Source organism: Alnus glutinosa, chromosome 14, assembly GCF_958979055.1.
Source record: "Alnus glutinosa chromosome 14, dhAlnGlut1.1, whole genome shotgun sequence".
NCBI lineage: Eukaryota > Viridiplantae > Streptophyta > Magnoliopsida > Fagales > Betulaceae > Alnus > Alnus glutinosa.
Genome location: NC_084899.1, coordinates 24516207 through 24532530, shown reverse-complemented (window position 1 = coordinate 24532530; position 16324 = coordinate 24516207). Strand labels below are relative to the sequence as shown.

Sequence of the window (16324 nt, the reverse complement as noted above, 5' to 3'; positions counted from 1 at the left end):
CAAACCAAATTATGAAATAGTTAATTCAATCCATTATATTCTATTATGTAGGGTTGTACATGCGGTTGCAGTTATTGTCAATAACCGCTAACTATAACCGTCTAAGGCGGTTATTGAATTTTAACAACCACAACCGCTCCGCTTATGTGGTTATTAAAACATATAACCGGCTGTTGATAACCGTTTTTTATATTGGACTTTTGGGCCGGTTTTGGGCTTATTTTAATAATTTTTTTTTTAAAAAAAAAAAAGCGATTATCAAATAAGTAATCCAAATATGTCGTATCCATTGGCAAAGGTACTATAATCCTCAATTCCCTGTAAAATTAGACAATATATACTAATAAAAAGTGTAAATAATTATATATCCATATATATAAACGAACTTGAAAGAAAAAAGAAAAGGAAAAAAAAAAAAAAAAACTGTATAAGTTGCATAACAAGCTTATGAATTCAAATATCCATTTGGCCAATGACATTTCCATAAAACCCCTTTAATTTGTTACCTTAAAGATGAACGGTAAGACCTTTAAGAAAATTGAATAAGGAACCGGAATCTTAGATTTAAAGGCTTAAAGATCCCAAGTATAATCTTTGCTTGTTATCAAAGAGAATAAAAATTTTAGAGCTGATGATTTTTTATTTTTTTTTAATAAAATTAAATACATCACTTTGTGTATCGAAGTTATTTTTTATATTAAATATATAATATAAATATTTATATTATTTATATAGAAGTGTATGTGGTTAGCAGTTATTAACCATTATCCTTATCTCTAAAACCGCTAACGGTTCCACTCTTATGCGGTTAGCGGTTGCGGAGTGATTATAACCGTATCATTTGTACATGCCTACTATTATGGATAACAATATTGTATAGATTAATGTTAATTTATGGGTTTTGGGTAAAAACATTAATGATTGGCCATTGGTCTCGTTAGAAAATATTTGTTTGTGCTTATGTAAAGTTCTTGAATTAATTGAATTATAGGACAAATAATTAGACATGGATAATAGGCATGAATTCTTTTGCCTATTGGATTAAGAGTCATGCTACATATTGAACGAATTTTAAATTTTAGCAGCAACAAATAAAAAAGAAGGGTGATATTTACCTACTTCATAATCATTAAATGTACAATTTACAATACGACCAAATTGTTGAATTATAGTTGTATTCTTAAATTTTAAAAATGAAAAATACAATAAGATTATTTTTATTTTTTAAAAAATTGGTACATAGTATAATTGATGACTTAGCTTATTATGAATTATAGTTTTATTCTTAAATTATAGTCTTCGATTCATGTCGCGTATTAAATGATGATTGGTTGTAACGTAAATTCTCATTTAATAGTTGTATTAGTAGTTGACGGATAAATAAGTAAATTTGGTACAAGTGCAAAGCTCAAGGCTAAATAAGTAATTTTACCATTCCCACTTATTTTCCATAGAAAAACAAGCTGCGCCAGCGAGTACGCTCTGCGTAGCAAATTCCATGGATTCTTCGAACGACGACGACGGCGACGTTCTTACAGCATTCGGATGCTCGCCCGAGATGGAGAAATTCTTATGCGAGCGGTTGGGCGACCCTGCCCAGCCGATCTCGGAGCGCTTCAGAGCCCTCTTCTCCCTCCGAAACCTCAAAGGCCCCGCCCCTCGCAATGCTCTTATCGTCGGTTCGTCCGAATCTTTCCCAAAGTCCTTCTTTTTATTCGCTTTGCAAAGTTGCTTGCTTGTTTTTTGTTCTTGTGCGTCCTCCTCTTGATTGCTAGGGTTTTGGAAGTGATTTTATTGATTTCCAAAGTATAATCAATTTGATTTTTGCTCAGAAGGAACACAAAAATTGGTTCTTTTGTTCCCCTTTAAACACTCACGAACTGGGATTAGAATCCGCAGGTAACTCTGCTGCAAATTAATCAAGTAATAAATATTTTAGTTATATGCTGAACGGAAAAATCCGAACTTGAATTTTTAGTTCTTGGATTACGCTTTTAGTTATGGGTTTACTTCGCTTTTTGTTTCTTTGTAACATCTTTCTGTGAAGCATGAAATTTCTTAACCAATTACTTAGTTGGTATTTATAGAGACATAGAAACTCTTTGATACTATGAAGTAGTTTTGTACATTAATTACAACAAAAGAATAAAATAAAGTATGTGTGTTCGCCCTTTTACAGCGACAAGGGATTCGTCTAATTTGTTAGCACATGAGGCTGCATTTGCGTTGGGTCAAATGCAAGATGTGGAAGCTATCCCAGCTTTGGTTTCAGTGCTGAATGATCTTTCTTTGCATCCCATTGTTCGCCACGAAGTAAATCCAAATCTTATACTATTCCTTGTTATGCTTCCCCGTTTGGTCCTTGTTTGTAAAATGTGTAATCCTATTATAATTGGGCAGGCGGCGGAAGCACTGGGTGCAATTGGGTTGGAAAGTAATGTTCCTATTTTGAAGAAGAGTTTGGTATCAGATCCAGCTATGGAGGTTCGAGAGACGTGTGAATTGGCTCTCAATCGGATTGACCAAATGAAGGGTACTAGTGGAAATGGTGAGGGAGGGTCGCCCTTTATGTCTGTTGATCCTGCTGCACCGGCTTCTTCTTGTTATTCGGTAGATCAACTAAGGTTTGTGTAGTTATTGGCTGATGACTAGAACCATTTGCACTTGTGCGTGTCGGGTTAGATTTATGAATTAATCCTAATTTAACTTCAGGGAAGTACTTTTGGATGAAGAAAAATGCATGTATGAGAGGTACGCAGCTCTCTTTGCACTTCGAAATCATGGCGGAGATGAAGCTGTTTCGGCAGTAATTGATTCTTTGCATTCAAAAAGTGCTCTACTGAAACATGAGGTAGATAACTATCCTCTATCTTTGTGGTATTTTTGGTGACGTGAAACAATTGATTTGTTAAGTTTGTTTATACATTATAGTTTTGGGCATTATATTTGGTTTCTGGTAATGTCACTGTTTGTTCAATTTGGTTTTGCTTTTAGAGACTATAGCTTTAAGAAATGGGTTAATCTTAACTAGCCAAAGTGTGCTATAAGAAGCTTCTTATTGAAGGTGATGCAAACATCGTTATTGAGAGCATTTTAGGCACACAAAGGTTCCCTTTGAAAATTCTAAACATTATCCAAGATTGTAAAACATTATTTTATGATAATAATTTGGAGATCAATACATTCCATATATACAGGGAAGCTAATAAAACAGCAGATTATTCGACTGCAATAGGACATCTTATTAAGGAGAAAAAGAGTTTGGTTTTGCGATTTTCTATGAGATTTGATGAGGATTTAGTGGTTTATGCTCTACCGAGGTTGTGTCTATCTTAATTTTTTTCTCTATAATGTAAAAGGTAAAAAAGATCTCCAATGCCTTGTTTGACATAGATTTGTTTTTCAGCTTTTCTGACATGAATTTGTTCCCACGTATGTGTCTTTCTTCATATTCTAGTGCTAGTGATGTCGGCATGTACTGTATTTTTCAGGTTGCCTATGTTTTAGGCCAACTGCAAAACAAAGCTGCTTCAGCTGCTCTTTCCAAACTAATTAGCGATGCCAATGAGCATCCCATGGTTAGACATGAAGCTGCTGAAGCTCTTGGTTCCATTGCAGGTATGACCACTTGATTTTAGTCTGTGGGCTTGTTATCTGACTTATGTTTAGTACTACATGTGTTCTGCGTGACAAATTCTCCTCAATTCGTAGCTTGTTATAACAATAGAAATATCAAGAAACATTGTGTGCCTGTATTGTAGATGCAGTGTCTTGTGAGAGTTAATTGCATGCTAGTACTATTAAAGTAATGTTTAATAATGATTAAAAATGGATGAAATTGGTAAGCGCATATGAGATTTGATAAAGAAAACTTGTTTTGAATAGGCAGAGGAAATCATAATCCTTCATTTAAGAGTGTGTGTATATATATATATATTTTATTTTATTTTTTGCAACAAAATCTACACTTGAGCCTTGCCAAATTGCTAAGCGCCCACCTCATCCATTTCATTCAGGCCCTGATGGTACTCTAGATTCAATCTATAGATCGTCATTGCCGAGGCAGCAGGTATTGCTGGGCCAGGAAACCTTTAGTGGTTGCCTATTGAACCAGTTATTTAATAATATGCCTTACCAGTGTGATATAGCATTTAATGTCAACCATTTCCGCTTCTGGATCATTTTGATAAGTTTTGTTTTTTGTGCACTTGACTTGTAGATGAGCAAAGTATAACACTTCTTGAGGAATTTGTGTTGGACCCTGAGCCTATTGTCTCACAAAGTTGTGAGGTTGCTCTAAGCATGCTGGAATTTGAAAGATCAGGAAAATCATTTGAGGTATATTCTCCCAATTTGAACTATATTAAAATATTTTACTATTTTGAGAAGTCACTGACAAATATTTTCTGTGCAGTACCTTTTCACGCAAGCTCCTTCGGTGCATTAGATGGTTCAAGTTTTTCATATTGAAGGATGAGCAGATGAAAAAGAGTTCATTTTAAGATGTCCAAGAGTTCATAGTTCACTTTCCAGGCCTGTGTTTCTTGGTTCTGCTAATTTATGACTTAGTGACCTTAACTGAGTACACAAGTATATCCCCACTGAATTTTTTTTCTTCTTATTCTAATCTAATGAAGGTCTACACTAATCGTCAGGAATATTGCAAGGTGGCTTCAGCAATTCTCATCAAATGGATGCTGTACTTGCCTATCTTTACTTTGATTTTTGATAATACATACTATACTCTACCTATCAAAGGATGAAGTTAATATGTTTTTTGGATTTTTCCAGACTCTTGTTGCATATAAATGAATACACTATGCTTAAGGACCCCAAGTTTGAGAGATGTTCAGTTCATTTGGGCTGTCCATGTACCAAAATTGATTGCTTAGCAAGCCAAGCTCGGTCAATATTTTATTCTGCTTGACTATGCTTGAGCAGGTTGACTTTAGACCTGTTAACTGTCAGAAATGTAAATCTATGAAATTAAATCTCGACCATAAAATAAATTTTTTTCATTTAACTTGAAATCGAAGAAGATCTTGATTCTTCAACCTTAGTATGTATTCTTGTTCGGAGAAATAAATACAAATAAATGAGATTATAACTCCAATTTTTATTATGGTAAACTAGTTGACGCTTCCAGGAAACAAAACACATTCGAGACTAATATTGAGTAAATTGGTAGATGATTACGGTTTTATTTGTAAAAGTAATGCTATATACAATATGTTTATTTTATAATTATTTTACAATGTTGATATGACAGTTCAACCGATAATTAAATTTTTATGACTAATCAAGGGTTGATTATGATTTTGTCATATCAGCATCGGAAGATGCATTTTTGTCCTGCGACAATTTCACAATGTTAATGTAGAGTCTCAATAATTATAATTATTAGGGAAAAAAAAATCCCATTAACATTTTAAGATAATTATATAATAAAAACCGATATAGGTTCCTCTTCACCAGAAAGTTCTGACAGTTTCATTCAAAAAAAAAAAAAACAAAAAAGAAAAAGAAAAAGAAAAGAAAGATCTGACAGCAACCGACAGGCAGAAGGCATATATTTAGCTTTCCCATTTCCTTTACTAGGGAAAGTGAAGTAGTGGCACTACTTTGTAACAGCAAATGCCCCAATCGATGAAATTCATCATTATTGTATGAAAAATCGATTAGATTTTTAACCTCCTCACATAAAGAAAACAAAATCGTGAGGCGTCCCAAAGAAGCTCTATATATAGTATTCTCTCATCATCGATTCAACCCCAGGTCCCCAGCCTACACATACGTATATATAGTGTGCGAGCGCGAAGAGCTCTTCGCCAAAGAGAGAGGAAGGCAAATGGCGAGCCCCCAGAAGCCGTGGAAGGCGGAGTACGCGAAGTCGTCGCGATCCTCCTGCAAGACATGCAAGAGCCCCATTGCCAAAGAGGTGCTCCGCCTCGGCAAGATGGTCCAGGCCACCCAATTCGACGGCTTCATGCCCGTATGCTTTACTCCCCTTCTCTTCCCTCTTGTTTTCCTTTCTGGGTTCGAGCTTTAGCGTTGCTGTTCTTTCTTTTTATTCTCTTTTAACTATTTTGATGTTTTGGGACTTCCATTATTGTGCTTTGGCTCGTATTTCTAGTTTGAATTTATTGACCATTTAATGGTTCGTTTGGCAACCATGATTTCAAAAACAAATATCATTCTGTATTTTTCTAAAATACAAATCATATTTTATTCAATCTTTTCAAAACAAATTATATTTTATTCAACTTTTTCTAATTTTATCTTACAAATTCAAACTTCAAAATTGGTGCACCAAATAAGAATTGAATTCTAATTTAAAAAATCGAACCCCAAACGGACCTTTTAAGTTTTGGTTTTTTGGTTCTCGTATATTGTCGTTTACAGTTTTGCATTTGGGGTATGTGAACTCATTTCCATTTTCGCGTTCTTTAAAATTGTGGTATTAGTTTATTTTGGGTGACTTTTTAATCAATATCAAGTTGACAATCGCTGGCTTATGTGGAAAAAAGATATAGTTTTGAGCAATGGGTTGCGATTTTTTTGGGGTTTAGGACTTTGTTTAGTTGCTAAGTTTATTTTCACTTCAAAATTGTTTAGGACTTTGTTTAGTTGCTCAGTTTATTTTCACTTCAAAATTGTATCGGTTCCTTATCCAGAAAGCTCATATGGCATGATATATCTTTAGGCTTTAGATGGTTGCTACTTAAGCTTGCAATGTATCTATGAACCCAGCTACTTAAGGTCCATTTTGGTAAATGTAGCATAGCTCATAGTTTTCTTATATAATGTATTAGCTTGATTTAGTACGTAAGTTTTAGAGACTTGAGAATGCCTACAGTTGGGTTGAGTTGGACTTGGAAGTGAGCCACTTTGTCATTTGTGGACACATTTTGGTTCGGCTCAGAAAATTGGTCCTTCATTCTTATAATCGGCATCTTTATGCCCTATTGTTAAAATGTTTCTTCCAGTATTGAGGAAATCTTATGGATGCATCCTAGCTATTTTTGGCGGCCTGCTAGAACTTTGTTGTGACTTCCATTTATGATTGACTTAAGGAAGATATTGAACAATACATTAGAGTTAGAGTTGTTCATGGTGTGGTATGATTTGCTTTTCTCTATTACTTAGAAGTTCTAAAATAAATCGCTAAAGGGCTTCTATGATCATTGATATTAGTATATTTTCGGTTGTAATTGGAATCTTTTACTTTCCAAATCATCCTTCTTGATTAAGAAACTATGTACAACTTTGACATGTGTTTGTTTTCTGAATCAGATGTGGCACCATGCTGATTGCATATTGAAGAAAGCAAAGCAGATAAAATCGTATGTATGCTTGTATATTTATCATCATTTCCATTAAGTAAATCAGATAGATGCAGTAATTAACTGCTAAGTGTTATTGTGCTTCTAGCATTGATGATGTTGAAGGCGTTGAGTTGCTTCGTTGGGAAGACCAGCAGAAGATCAGGGAGTATGTGGAGGGCAGTGGACCTGCAGCAACAATTGATGTCACTAATGCAGTATGTGGTATTGAAGTTTCAGAAACTTCTCGTGCTACCTGCAAGCCCTGCAAACAAAAGATTATGAAAGGAGAGGTTGGTTTCTATGTTTCTCTGCTTTGTTTCTCACATGGCCAACCAAGTGCCATGATTACTTATCTTCAACTGTATGGTGCTCAGTGGTCCTTAAATAAGGTGGGTACATCATTGCCAATCTCAACCGTGAGTGACCATGCAAACAACTCTTGCAAGTGGCCACTTCTCATGACCTTGATATGAAGTAGGCCATATTCGGGTTTCATAATTGAAAAGAGTTAATTGAAAAAAGAAGAGAAAAAAGTTACGAGAGTGTTTAGAAAGCCACCTTGAGTGACAATGCAAACATCTTGTTTTATGCACAAAATGAAATGTAATTTTGTTTAATATTTATGATCAATGTTACCCTCTCTAAGCAGGTAACGTTTTGGTTCCAAGTGTAGTCAATGTCCAAAACAAACTTGACTTAAGGTGCTGTTTAAGATTTTATAGAAATCTTATATATTTGATCCCCTTGAGTGCAAACAATTATTTGGGGCTACGCCCATGAGAAAAATCCAAGGCTTTACCTTACCCCATGTGGAGGGGGTGCTTTGCATGGTGTGTCCTGGGATCTAGTTGGGGCGAAGCCCTGGACATCTTGGTTATCAAAAAAAAAAAAAGATTTTATAGAACTCCTCAAAGCAATTTTAAAATCTAAACTAGTGTGGTAAGAGTTGAATTCCTGAAGTAAGATCAACATATGAAGATAATGTAGTTTTTGTCAAAGGTGGAGGCAATGGTCATTTGTCAAGCAGATTGTTATCCACCCGTCATGTTCACAATATATTGATGGGTTGAGTTATTGCAACTAGTAATGCATAAATGATACTAGTACTTGAATATTCCTTTATGTCGATGCTTTTACTATTCACCCCTAGGTTCGTATATCCATCAAGCCTGATGGCCAAGGAGCTAGGGGCTTGGCGTGGAACCATGCCAATTGTTTCTTGGAATTATCTCCATATACCCAAGTGGAGAAGTTGTCTGGATGGGAGAGCCTCTCAGCTTCTGACCAGGCAGCTGTCATTGGCCTGGCCAAGAAGAAGTTTCCTTCTACTGCAAAGAGTGGTATGAACTTCGTTTTGATTTTATAGTAGGTGGTTTTCTGATGCTGTAGCAATGACAGAACTTTTGTTTTTTTACTGCTATTATCACTCTCACTATAGTTGTCCTCCTTTCAGGCACTGAACTTGAGATACAAGACAATAAAGAACTCCTGCAACAATCAACTTCCAAAGCTGGTATAAAACGGAAAAAGGATGTTAATGTTGATCAGAAGCCAAAAGTTGCAAAGGCTGGAGGAGACACATCGGCTAGCAGGGCTTCATGTAAGGAGAATGTTGCTGATTCCAGGGATTGGGAGAATAAACTAGAGACCCAAACTAAAGAACTATGGGCTCTGAAAGATGATCTTAAAAAACATGTGACAACAGCAGAGTTGCGGGAAATGCTTGAAGCCAATAGTCTAGATTCAACTGGATCAGAACTTGATTTGCGTGAACGCTGGTAATTTATATTATGCAATCTCTGAGCCTCTATTCCACAGAGACTTTTAACTTTTTTAAAAATCGTCTGCAAGCTTCCTCATGGATTTTATGCTTCTCGTTTTCTTTCTGGTTAGTTGTCATGGATACATTCTCAAAAGGAGGTAATTTTACTTGTTTGTCTTGACACTAACCTCATAGGCTTAGTGTACCAGTATTGGTTACTAGATCACCTTTACCCCAATGTATAAGTTTTGGCATAAGTCTGAAACTGCTGCTTTGTTTGTTATACCTTGCGATTTTTAAACCAGATTTTTATTTGAATATGATTCATGGATTAACTGTTAATAAGTTGATAACTACCACTATTTTAGACCACTACATGTCATCCTTTTTATCGGCCGTTGACAAATATTGTCTGTTTTAATTCTTGTTTAGTGCTGATGGGATGATGTTTGGAGCACTTTCTAGCTGTCCAATATGTTCTGGTTCTCTTCGTTATTCTGGAGGCATGTATCGGTGCCATGGGTTCTTATCGGCATGGAGCAAGTGTTCTTACTCTACTCGTGAACCAGAACGTCTGAATGGGAAGTGGAAAGTTCCAGAAGACACCAATAATCAATATCTTATTAAGGTATTGAACTTATACTCTTGTCATATGATAAAGAGATAGCGACTTAAGTTACTCAATTGTATGCAGTGGTTTAAATCACAAAAGAAGACCAAACCTGTTCGGATTCTCCCTCTGCCATCATACAATAATGCTTCTGGAAGTCAAGCTGCAAACCGTGAGTCTGAATCATCAAAGAGTGAAAGTTTGGGAGACTTGAGAGTTGCTGTATCTGGATTACCAAAGGAATCCATGGTATGATTTTTCCTTCCTTTTATATGTTAAATATTTGTATTCTATGATACACTGAAATAATGTCTAATGCAGTTTCAGATCTGTCATAGTTAATGAGTTAATCTCATGAGGGATGATTTTGCAGGAGGAATTTAAGAGAAAAATTGAGGGGGTGGGTGGAGTTGTTCATACGAAGATCAAGAAAGGTATATGATCCATCAACTGAATATTGAACTTAAAAGTCTCGTGTCTTCAGAGATATGGATGTGTTCCTGTTGACATTGATGCATTGTTTTAGTTGCTTTGCTTAACAAATTAAATTGCAGATACTAACTGCTTAGTTGTGAGTGGAGTGCTGGATGATCAAAATGCCGAGACAAGGAAAGCAAGGTAAATGTGCTCTCAAATTACTGGTCTGTAGCACTTTTCTTGTTTGATTCATTTTCATTTTGACTTGCAATGGTTTCATCAACAGGAGGATGAAGTTACCAATTGTTAGGGAGGATTATCTGGTTGATTGCATTAAAAGACAGAAGAAGCTTCCATTTGATTTGTACAAAGTTGAAGCCATTGGCGAGGCCTCTAGCATGGTCACTGTCAAAGTAAAAGGGAGAAGTGCTGTGCATGAATCTTCTGGTCTCCAAGATACAGGTCACATACTTGAGGATGGGAAAAGCATCTATAACACGACTTTGAGCATGTCTGACTTATCAACTGGTGTTAACAGGTAGTTTTGTTGTTTTCCATCGTTCTTTTGCAGCCTTGAATGGTTTTATAATATCTGTGGTTTTCCCTAAGCTTAAATTAAATACATGCAACATTTATGGCAAGCTTTTAGGCTTTTTTTTTTTTGTTCACATTGATTTTTTTTTTCCTTTTAAAACTCAATAGCTTATTATACTGTTGTTTGATATACATACTGTTTTATCATTCCAAATGCCTACATTATTCCATTTGCTCTTCTTTTAAATCCTGAATGTTAAATTATAACTTCTATATTTTATTCTGATTTCTATATGTTTGCCCGTGTTTAGTTACTATATCCTCCAAATAATCCAAGATGATAAAGGATCAGATTGCTATGTGTTTCGTAAATGGGGTCGAGTGGGAAATGACAAAATTGGAGGAATCAAATTGGAAGAAATGTCAAAACCAGATGCAATTCATGATTTCAAGCGTTTGTTCATGGAGAAGACTGGGAATCCGTGGGAGGCATGGGAACAAAAACGAAACTTTCAGAAGCAACCTGGCAGATTTTTTCCATTGGATATTGTAAAGATTTTATGTTTTTATTCAGTTATTTATGTATGGCAAATACTTGCTTTGGTAGTAGTTATTAGTGATTTAATTATATGGAATTTTGTAGGACTATGGGGTTAACAAACAGGTGTCTAAGAATAGACAGAACAATGCAGACAGCAAACTTGCTCCTGCATTAGTAGAATTGATGACGATGCTCTTTAATGTGGAAACATACAGGTTATAAACAGATCATTATTTATTTAGTGATAGATTTCCTTTTCTGTTGAAGATTTTATATGCCTGAAAAGCTACATTGTAATCCTTGCAGAGCTGCCATGATGGAATTTGAGATTAATATGGCAGAGATGCCACTGGGAAAACTGAGCAAAAGCAATATCCAAAAGGGTATTACCTTCAAAAATCTCTTATCACGCTTGAGATATATAGCTGTTTTGTTCTGAAACTAACTTATGAAGAAGGATACAAAAAAAGGATATCCAACAGTTTGTTAACTTCATTTTCTCCACCCCCCCCCCCCCCCCCCAGGTTTTGAGGCATTAACTGAAATACAGAATCTGCTAAATGGTAATTCTCATGATCCTTCTGTCAAGGAAAGCTTGATCATTGATGCCAGCAATCGTTTTTTCACTGTGATCCCTTCCATTCACCCACATATTATTAGAGATGAGGATGATTTCAAGTCAAAGGTAAGAATCCAGTGTGTATCATCTATCATGTTTTTTACTTTTTGCATATCCTCAATCTATTTCTCTTTAATTACTGATGATATTACCTCATCATTATTACTGTTTGTTCTGTTTCTTCTTCTTCTTATTATTTTGCTAAGCCTGTTGTAGATTTATCTAAGAATTCATATAATTTACTTTTTTTAGGTGGCATGTGCTCTAGTCTAGGAAGCTCTTACCCATTCTTTTCCTAACTGAGTAAACGGCATCATTCTGAACTTCTTGTAATTAATGTTGCTGCAATCTCCTTGGATCATACATAAACAAGTAGACAGCCAATTATGATGAGAGGCGTATGAATGGACTAAACGTTTACTAATCTTTTACATTATGCATGTCTTTAACTACTACTTTTGAACATCCCTTTTAAGATGTTGTTCCCCTGAAATGTTAATTACCTATAATATATCAATTCCTCAAATCTCCCAAACTTTTTTTTTTCCCCAATAAGTAATCAAAATCTTCTTAAAAAGCAAAAGGGTGCAACCTAAGTACATAAAAATATACAAGAGAGACACATAAACTGAAAAAGATAAAAGATTAAGAACCTAACACACTCTAAGAAAATCTTGAAAGCTAGAAGAATGAAGACAATCAAAGGCGCTGTCCACTGATAAAGGGTTTGAAGGTCTTAAGCTCCACCACTGATCTCTCGCAATCCTCAAATCTCCTAAACTGTTCAGAATCTATTTTGGGGGGATTGGATTTCATGCCAATCCCATAAGCAGAAAACCTCAAATGAACTGAATTGTCATTTTGCAGCCAATGGCATTGTCTCTATCTGACAGCCCTTTAAAATAGCTGTAAATTGCATTTGAGCAACATTTGCATAATTTCTAGCAATGCACCATGAGTTTCGTTCTTTTGCTCACTGGTGTTGGTGCTGAAAGAAATACTAATGAGGTTTTTTTTTTTTTTTCCTTGTATATTTTTTATGTGTTTAGGGGAGGAGAAGGGAAGGGTCAAAGCTCGGTTTCTTTTCCTTCGTTTTTTATATTTTGTTTTGCTATGAGTAATTAGTATATGTCAGAGGAAGACATTTCACTTTTCCCATTTACATGCTTGCTGTGATGTTTAGTATTCAATTGGAGGTAAAAATAGAGTAAGATCATTTCATTCCTTGGTACACCTCTAAAATCTTTTATACAATGACCAAGTTGCAATGTGAAATTTAAGATGGTTGAATTTTTTTTATCTGAAACTTGTAAAAGGAATGGAAACAGAACTATTTAGTAGGTCAGGGCATGGGACTGTGGTGCATGATAAAACCAATTTAAAGCTGTAACTTAGTCTACAGAGCTGGTTATGAATTTTTGTTTTGGTATCATTTTAGTCCTGGTTTAAACTTTGAAGCACAATTTGGGAAATTTGTAATGAAAAGTTAAAATTTGTTGAATTGAGATGGTCAGAAACAGGATAGCATTCTGAATCATTTAAAAAATAGTTTAGATTCATAATGGCCGAGAACTTTTGATAAAACGTTTGCTTGGGAAGTTCTATAGGGAAAGGTTTGTCCTTTGCACAGGCTCTAAAGTGGTTGAAAAAGCATAGATATGGAATTTCACTATTGTATTTTATGCAACAGAATATGATGCACATTTAGTCTGGAACTGATCTATGCAAGCCATTTTTTCATCTGCCTCATGCAGTCTGTACAAGAACTAATCATTACTACCTGATTTATGCTTCCATGGTAGGTTAAAATGTTAGAAGCTCTCCAGGACATTGAAATCGCTTCCAGATTAGTAGGTTTTGATGCTGATAGTGATGACTCCCTAGATGAAAAGTATATGAAGCTCCATTGTGATATTGCTCCCCTTCCTCATGATAGTGAAGATTTTCGGTTGATTGAGAAGTATCTCCTCACTACTCATGCCCCTACACATAAGGTGGGTTTACTTTGAGAACTGGCACTCACTATGCTGTTGATAATTTCTTGTTTCTCGCTTCCTTCTTGGTTTGTTTGTTTTGTTTTGTTTTTTTGTTTTTTTGTTTTGTTTTGTCTTTTGGTTTTGACAAATTAATTCTGGCAACTGGTAATATCATCAGGATTGGACTCTTGAACTGGAAGAAGTTTTCACACTTGAAAGAGAAGGGGAATTGGATAAGTTCGCACCCTACAGAGAGAAGCTCAAGAACAGAATGCTCCTCTGGCATGGTAAGCTGCAGTTTTTTCTCTGATGTGACTTGTGAATGACTGTATTCTCTTGCAGTTTGTTCTAGATCAAGGTTTGTGGGGATCTACTAGAGTGTCAGGAAAGTTGAATAGAGGGAGAAGTAGAGCTAAACATTTTGTCCTCTGCAGGTTCTCGGTTGACAAATTTTGTGGGAATACTTAGCCAGGGACTGAGAATAGCTCCTCCTGAAGCTCCAGCAACTGGCTATATGGTTCTCTCTCTCTCTCTCTCTCTCTGGTGCACGTGTGTACACGGATGTGTATCTATATTTAAATGCTTACTTAATGTCTGATGTACTTTTCTACCAGTCTAAATCTTCTTTGTTTTGCATTATAGTTTGGCAAAGGGGTATACTTCGCTGACCTGGTCAGCAAGAGTGCTCAGTATTGCTACACTGATAAGAAAAACCCTGTTGGCTTAATGCTTCTTAGTGAAGTTGCTTTGGGGGAGGTCTATGAGCTCAAGAAGGCCAAAGTGAGTCCAAATTACATGATTTTATGTGAATTTTTAAGCAATATTTATCCAACAACTTTTCCAGTATGTCTCGGGAAAAAGATTCAGCCATACAGATACATTAAACTCGTTATTTCTCCAGCGACTTTCTCCCTTTTAACTTCTTTTCCACTGTCATTCAGTATATGGATAAACCTCCTGAAGGAAAGCACTCTACAAAAGGACTTGGCAAGAATATACCTCTGGAGACGGAAAATGTGAAGTGGAGGGATGATATTGTAGTTCCTTGTGGGAAACCAGTGCCATCAAAAGTCAAGGCCTCCGAGCTAATGTATAATGAGTACATCGTTTACGATACGGCTCAAGTAAGTTATCTTGATTTTTCATCACTTAGTCTCAAACTAGTTTTTTTTATTTTTTATTTTATTTTTATTCCAGTTGTCCATAGTGATTAATTGCTATTATAAACTTAAGCCAAATACCGAATAGATGTTTATGAGTCATACGTACGGATCAGTTATTACAAATGCACACAAATACTTTTTGACAACTTCCAAAAAGTGACCAACTCCCCCCATTCATTGGACAGTTATAATATGTAAAATTGATAATGCTTGGTATTTGGGTTGGACTGTATTGATGTTCTGCATATATTGGTACTTTTTCTCCTTCCAATTAGTACACTTCTATCCTGCCTGTGACTGAGTCCGGGGGTTCTTATCTTGGACAGGTTAAGATGCAGTTCTTGTTGAAGGTGAAGTTTCATCACAAGAGGTGAGGGGAGGTAAGTGGAAATGTACTATTTTGGGGGAATGGTAATCAGCAATTCACACGATGTTCCTTCTGTTTTGAACGTTTTGGTATCCTTTAACCTCCTAGTCTTGTCGATTAAGATCTCATTTTTGGGTTTGCTGGAGATCTTGTTTGCCATATGTACATATTGCTCGTAGGAGTGGAAGCAAGTTCAGTATCTTCAGAAAAATCATGGTTTCTGTTTTTTTGTTCATGGTTTCTCCCCTTCCATACTGTGATATATATATATATATATATATATATATATTTTCAACACGCCACAAGCTAGCACAAATATGGGTCTCTTTTCATACGAACTTTTAATGCAATGTTATACAAATACACACGCTCAGATAAATCCTACTCCCTCCGACCACTGTTCTGGCCTTATCCACTTTGATGGGTCTTTGATCATCTACAGAAATCCAAGCTTTAACAACATTTTTGGGTCCATATAAAGTTATAAACATAACTAGATCCAAGATTATAACAATGGCGAAGCTAGCTTCCAAAGGGCCTGCTCGTTTGAGATTGTTTGTTCTTTTAGCCTGTCTTGAGGCTTCTTCTTCTCTCAAATGCAGCCTTGTTACGATTGTACTGGTTTCTCTCTCGTTTTTTCCTCAATAAACTTCGTATTCAACAAAGAGAATCTAATTTGAACTGTTTTATAAAATTAAAAGCTTATACCTGTGTGAAAATGGAATTCCATTCCCATATAATTTAACATTGGATTGGTATAATGAAACAACTAATAAGGCTATTTAACAAATTATACCTTTTTAATGCAATATTTTTTTTCCATCTCTATTAATGCTAGTAAAAAAGTATGTACTTTTTACGTGTTAAAGGTCACAACAATTTTATAGACCAAACTAGAGAAAATTCTTATAACCCAGTTTGGAAGAGCAGAATAAACAAAAAGGTACTTATTTCGAATAGAATGCTTAAAGATGAAGACATTACAAGCTTCACTACGATTAAGGATGACA

At 35.5% G+C, this 16324-nt stretch overlaps 2 protein-coding genes across 3 annotated transcripts; both read left to right on the top strand.

Annotated features, from left to right (window-relative positions):
* Positions 1–1452: 1452 nt before the first annotated feature.
* LOC133856534 (deoxyhypusine hydroxylase) lies at positions 1453–4836 on the top strand. 2 transcript variants are annotated; one of them, XR_009898216.1, is made up of 8 exons: positions 1453–1679; positions 2180–2313; positions 2401–2624; positions 2713–2851; positions 3492–3618; positions 4220–4338; positions 4415–4533; positions 4638–4836. XR_009898216.1 is itself a non-coding variant. In XM_062291586.1 (7 exons), the coding sequence occupies exons 1-7, from the start codon at positions 1499–1501 to the stop codon at positions 4445–4447; spliced, it is 957 nt and encodes a 318-aa protein (XP_062147570.1). In that variant the 5' UTR covers positions 1453–1498; the 3' UTR covers positions 4448–4836. The 2 variants fall into 2 exon arrangements, 1 of the variants encoding a protein (XP_062147570.1); XM_062291586.1 differs by having other exon boundaries at positions 4415–4836.
* A 778-nt stretch (positions 4837–5614) lies between these two features.
* On the top strand, positions 5615–15547 carry LOC133857441 (poly [ADP-ribose] polymerase 1). The gene is made up of 20 exons (XM_062292709.1): positions 5615–5992; positions 7294–7343; positions 7432–7615; positions 8476–8665; positions 8779–9103; positions 9520–9715; positions 9782–9946; positions 10071–10131; positions 10252–10315; positions 10401–10652; positions 10960–11197; positions 11292–11404; positions 11496–11572; positions 11714–11874; positions 13611–13802; positions 13963–14071; positions 14219–14301; positions 14427–14564; positions 14726–14908; positions 15274–15547. Exons 1-20 carry the CDS (start codon positions 5849–5851, stop codon positions 15319–15321), a joined length of 2973 nt encoding a protein of 990 aa, XP_062148693.1. The 5' UTR covers positions 5615–5848; the 3' UTR covers positions 15322–15547.
* Positions 15548–16324: the final 777 nt, after the last annotated feature.

What these genes read in the sequence shown, in the direction of transcription:
- LOC133856534 (XM_062291586.1), top strand. Translation starts at nt 1,499, where the DNA reads ATGGATTCTTCGAACGACGACGACGGCGACGTTCTTACAGCATTCGGA. An exon ending in TCGCAATGCTCTTATCGTCG is followed by an intron (nt 1,680 to 2,179) that starts GTTCGTCCGAAT and finishes GCCCTTTTACAG; the next exon opens with CGACAAGGGATTCGTCTAAT. An exon ending in GATCAGGAAAATCATTTGAG is followed by an intron (nt 4,339 to 4,414) that starts GTATATTCTCCC and finishes TTTTCTGTGCAG; the next exon opens with TACCTTTTCACGCAAGCTCC.
- LOC133857441 (XM_062292709.1), top strand. Translation starts at nt 5,849, where the DNA reads ATGGCGAGCCCCCAGAAGCCGTGGAAGGCGGAGTACGCGAAGTCGTCG. An exon ending in CAAAAGCAATATCCAAAAGG is followed by an intron (nt 11,573 to 11,713) that starts GTATTACCTTCA and finishes CCCCCCCCCCAG; the next exon opens with GTTTTGAGGCATTAACTGAA. An exon ending in AGGATGATTTCAAGTCAAAG is followed by an intron (nt 11,875 to 13,610) that starts GTAAGAATCCAG and finishes CTTCCATGGTAG; the next exon opens with GTTAAAATGTTAGAAGCTCT.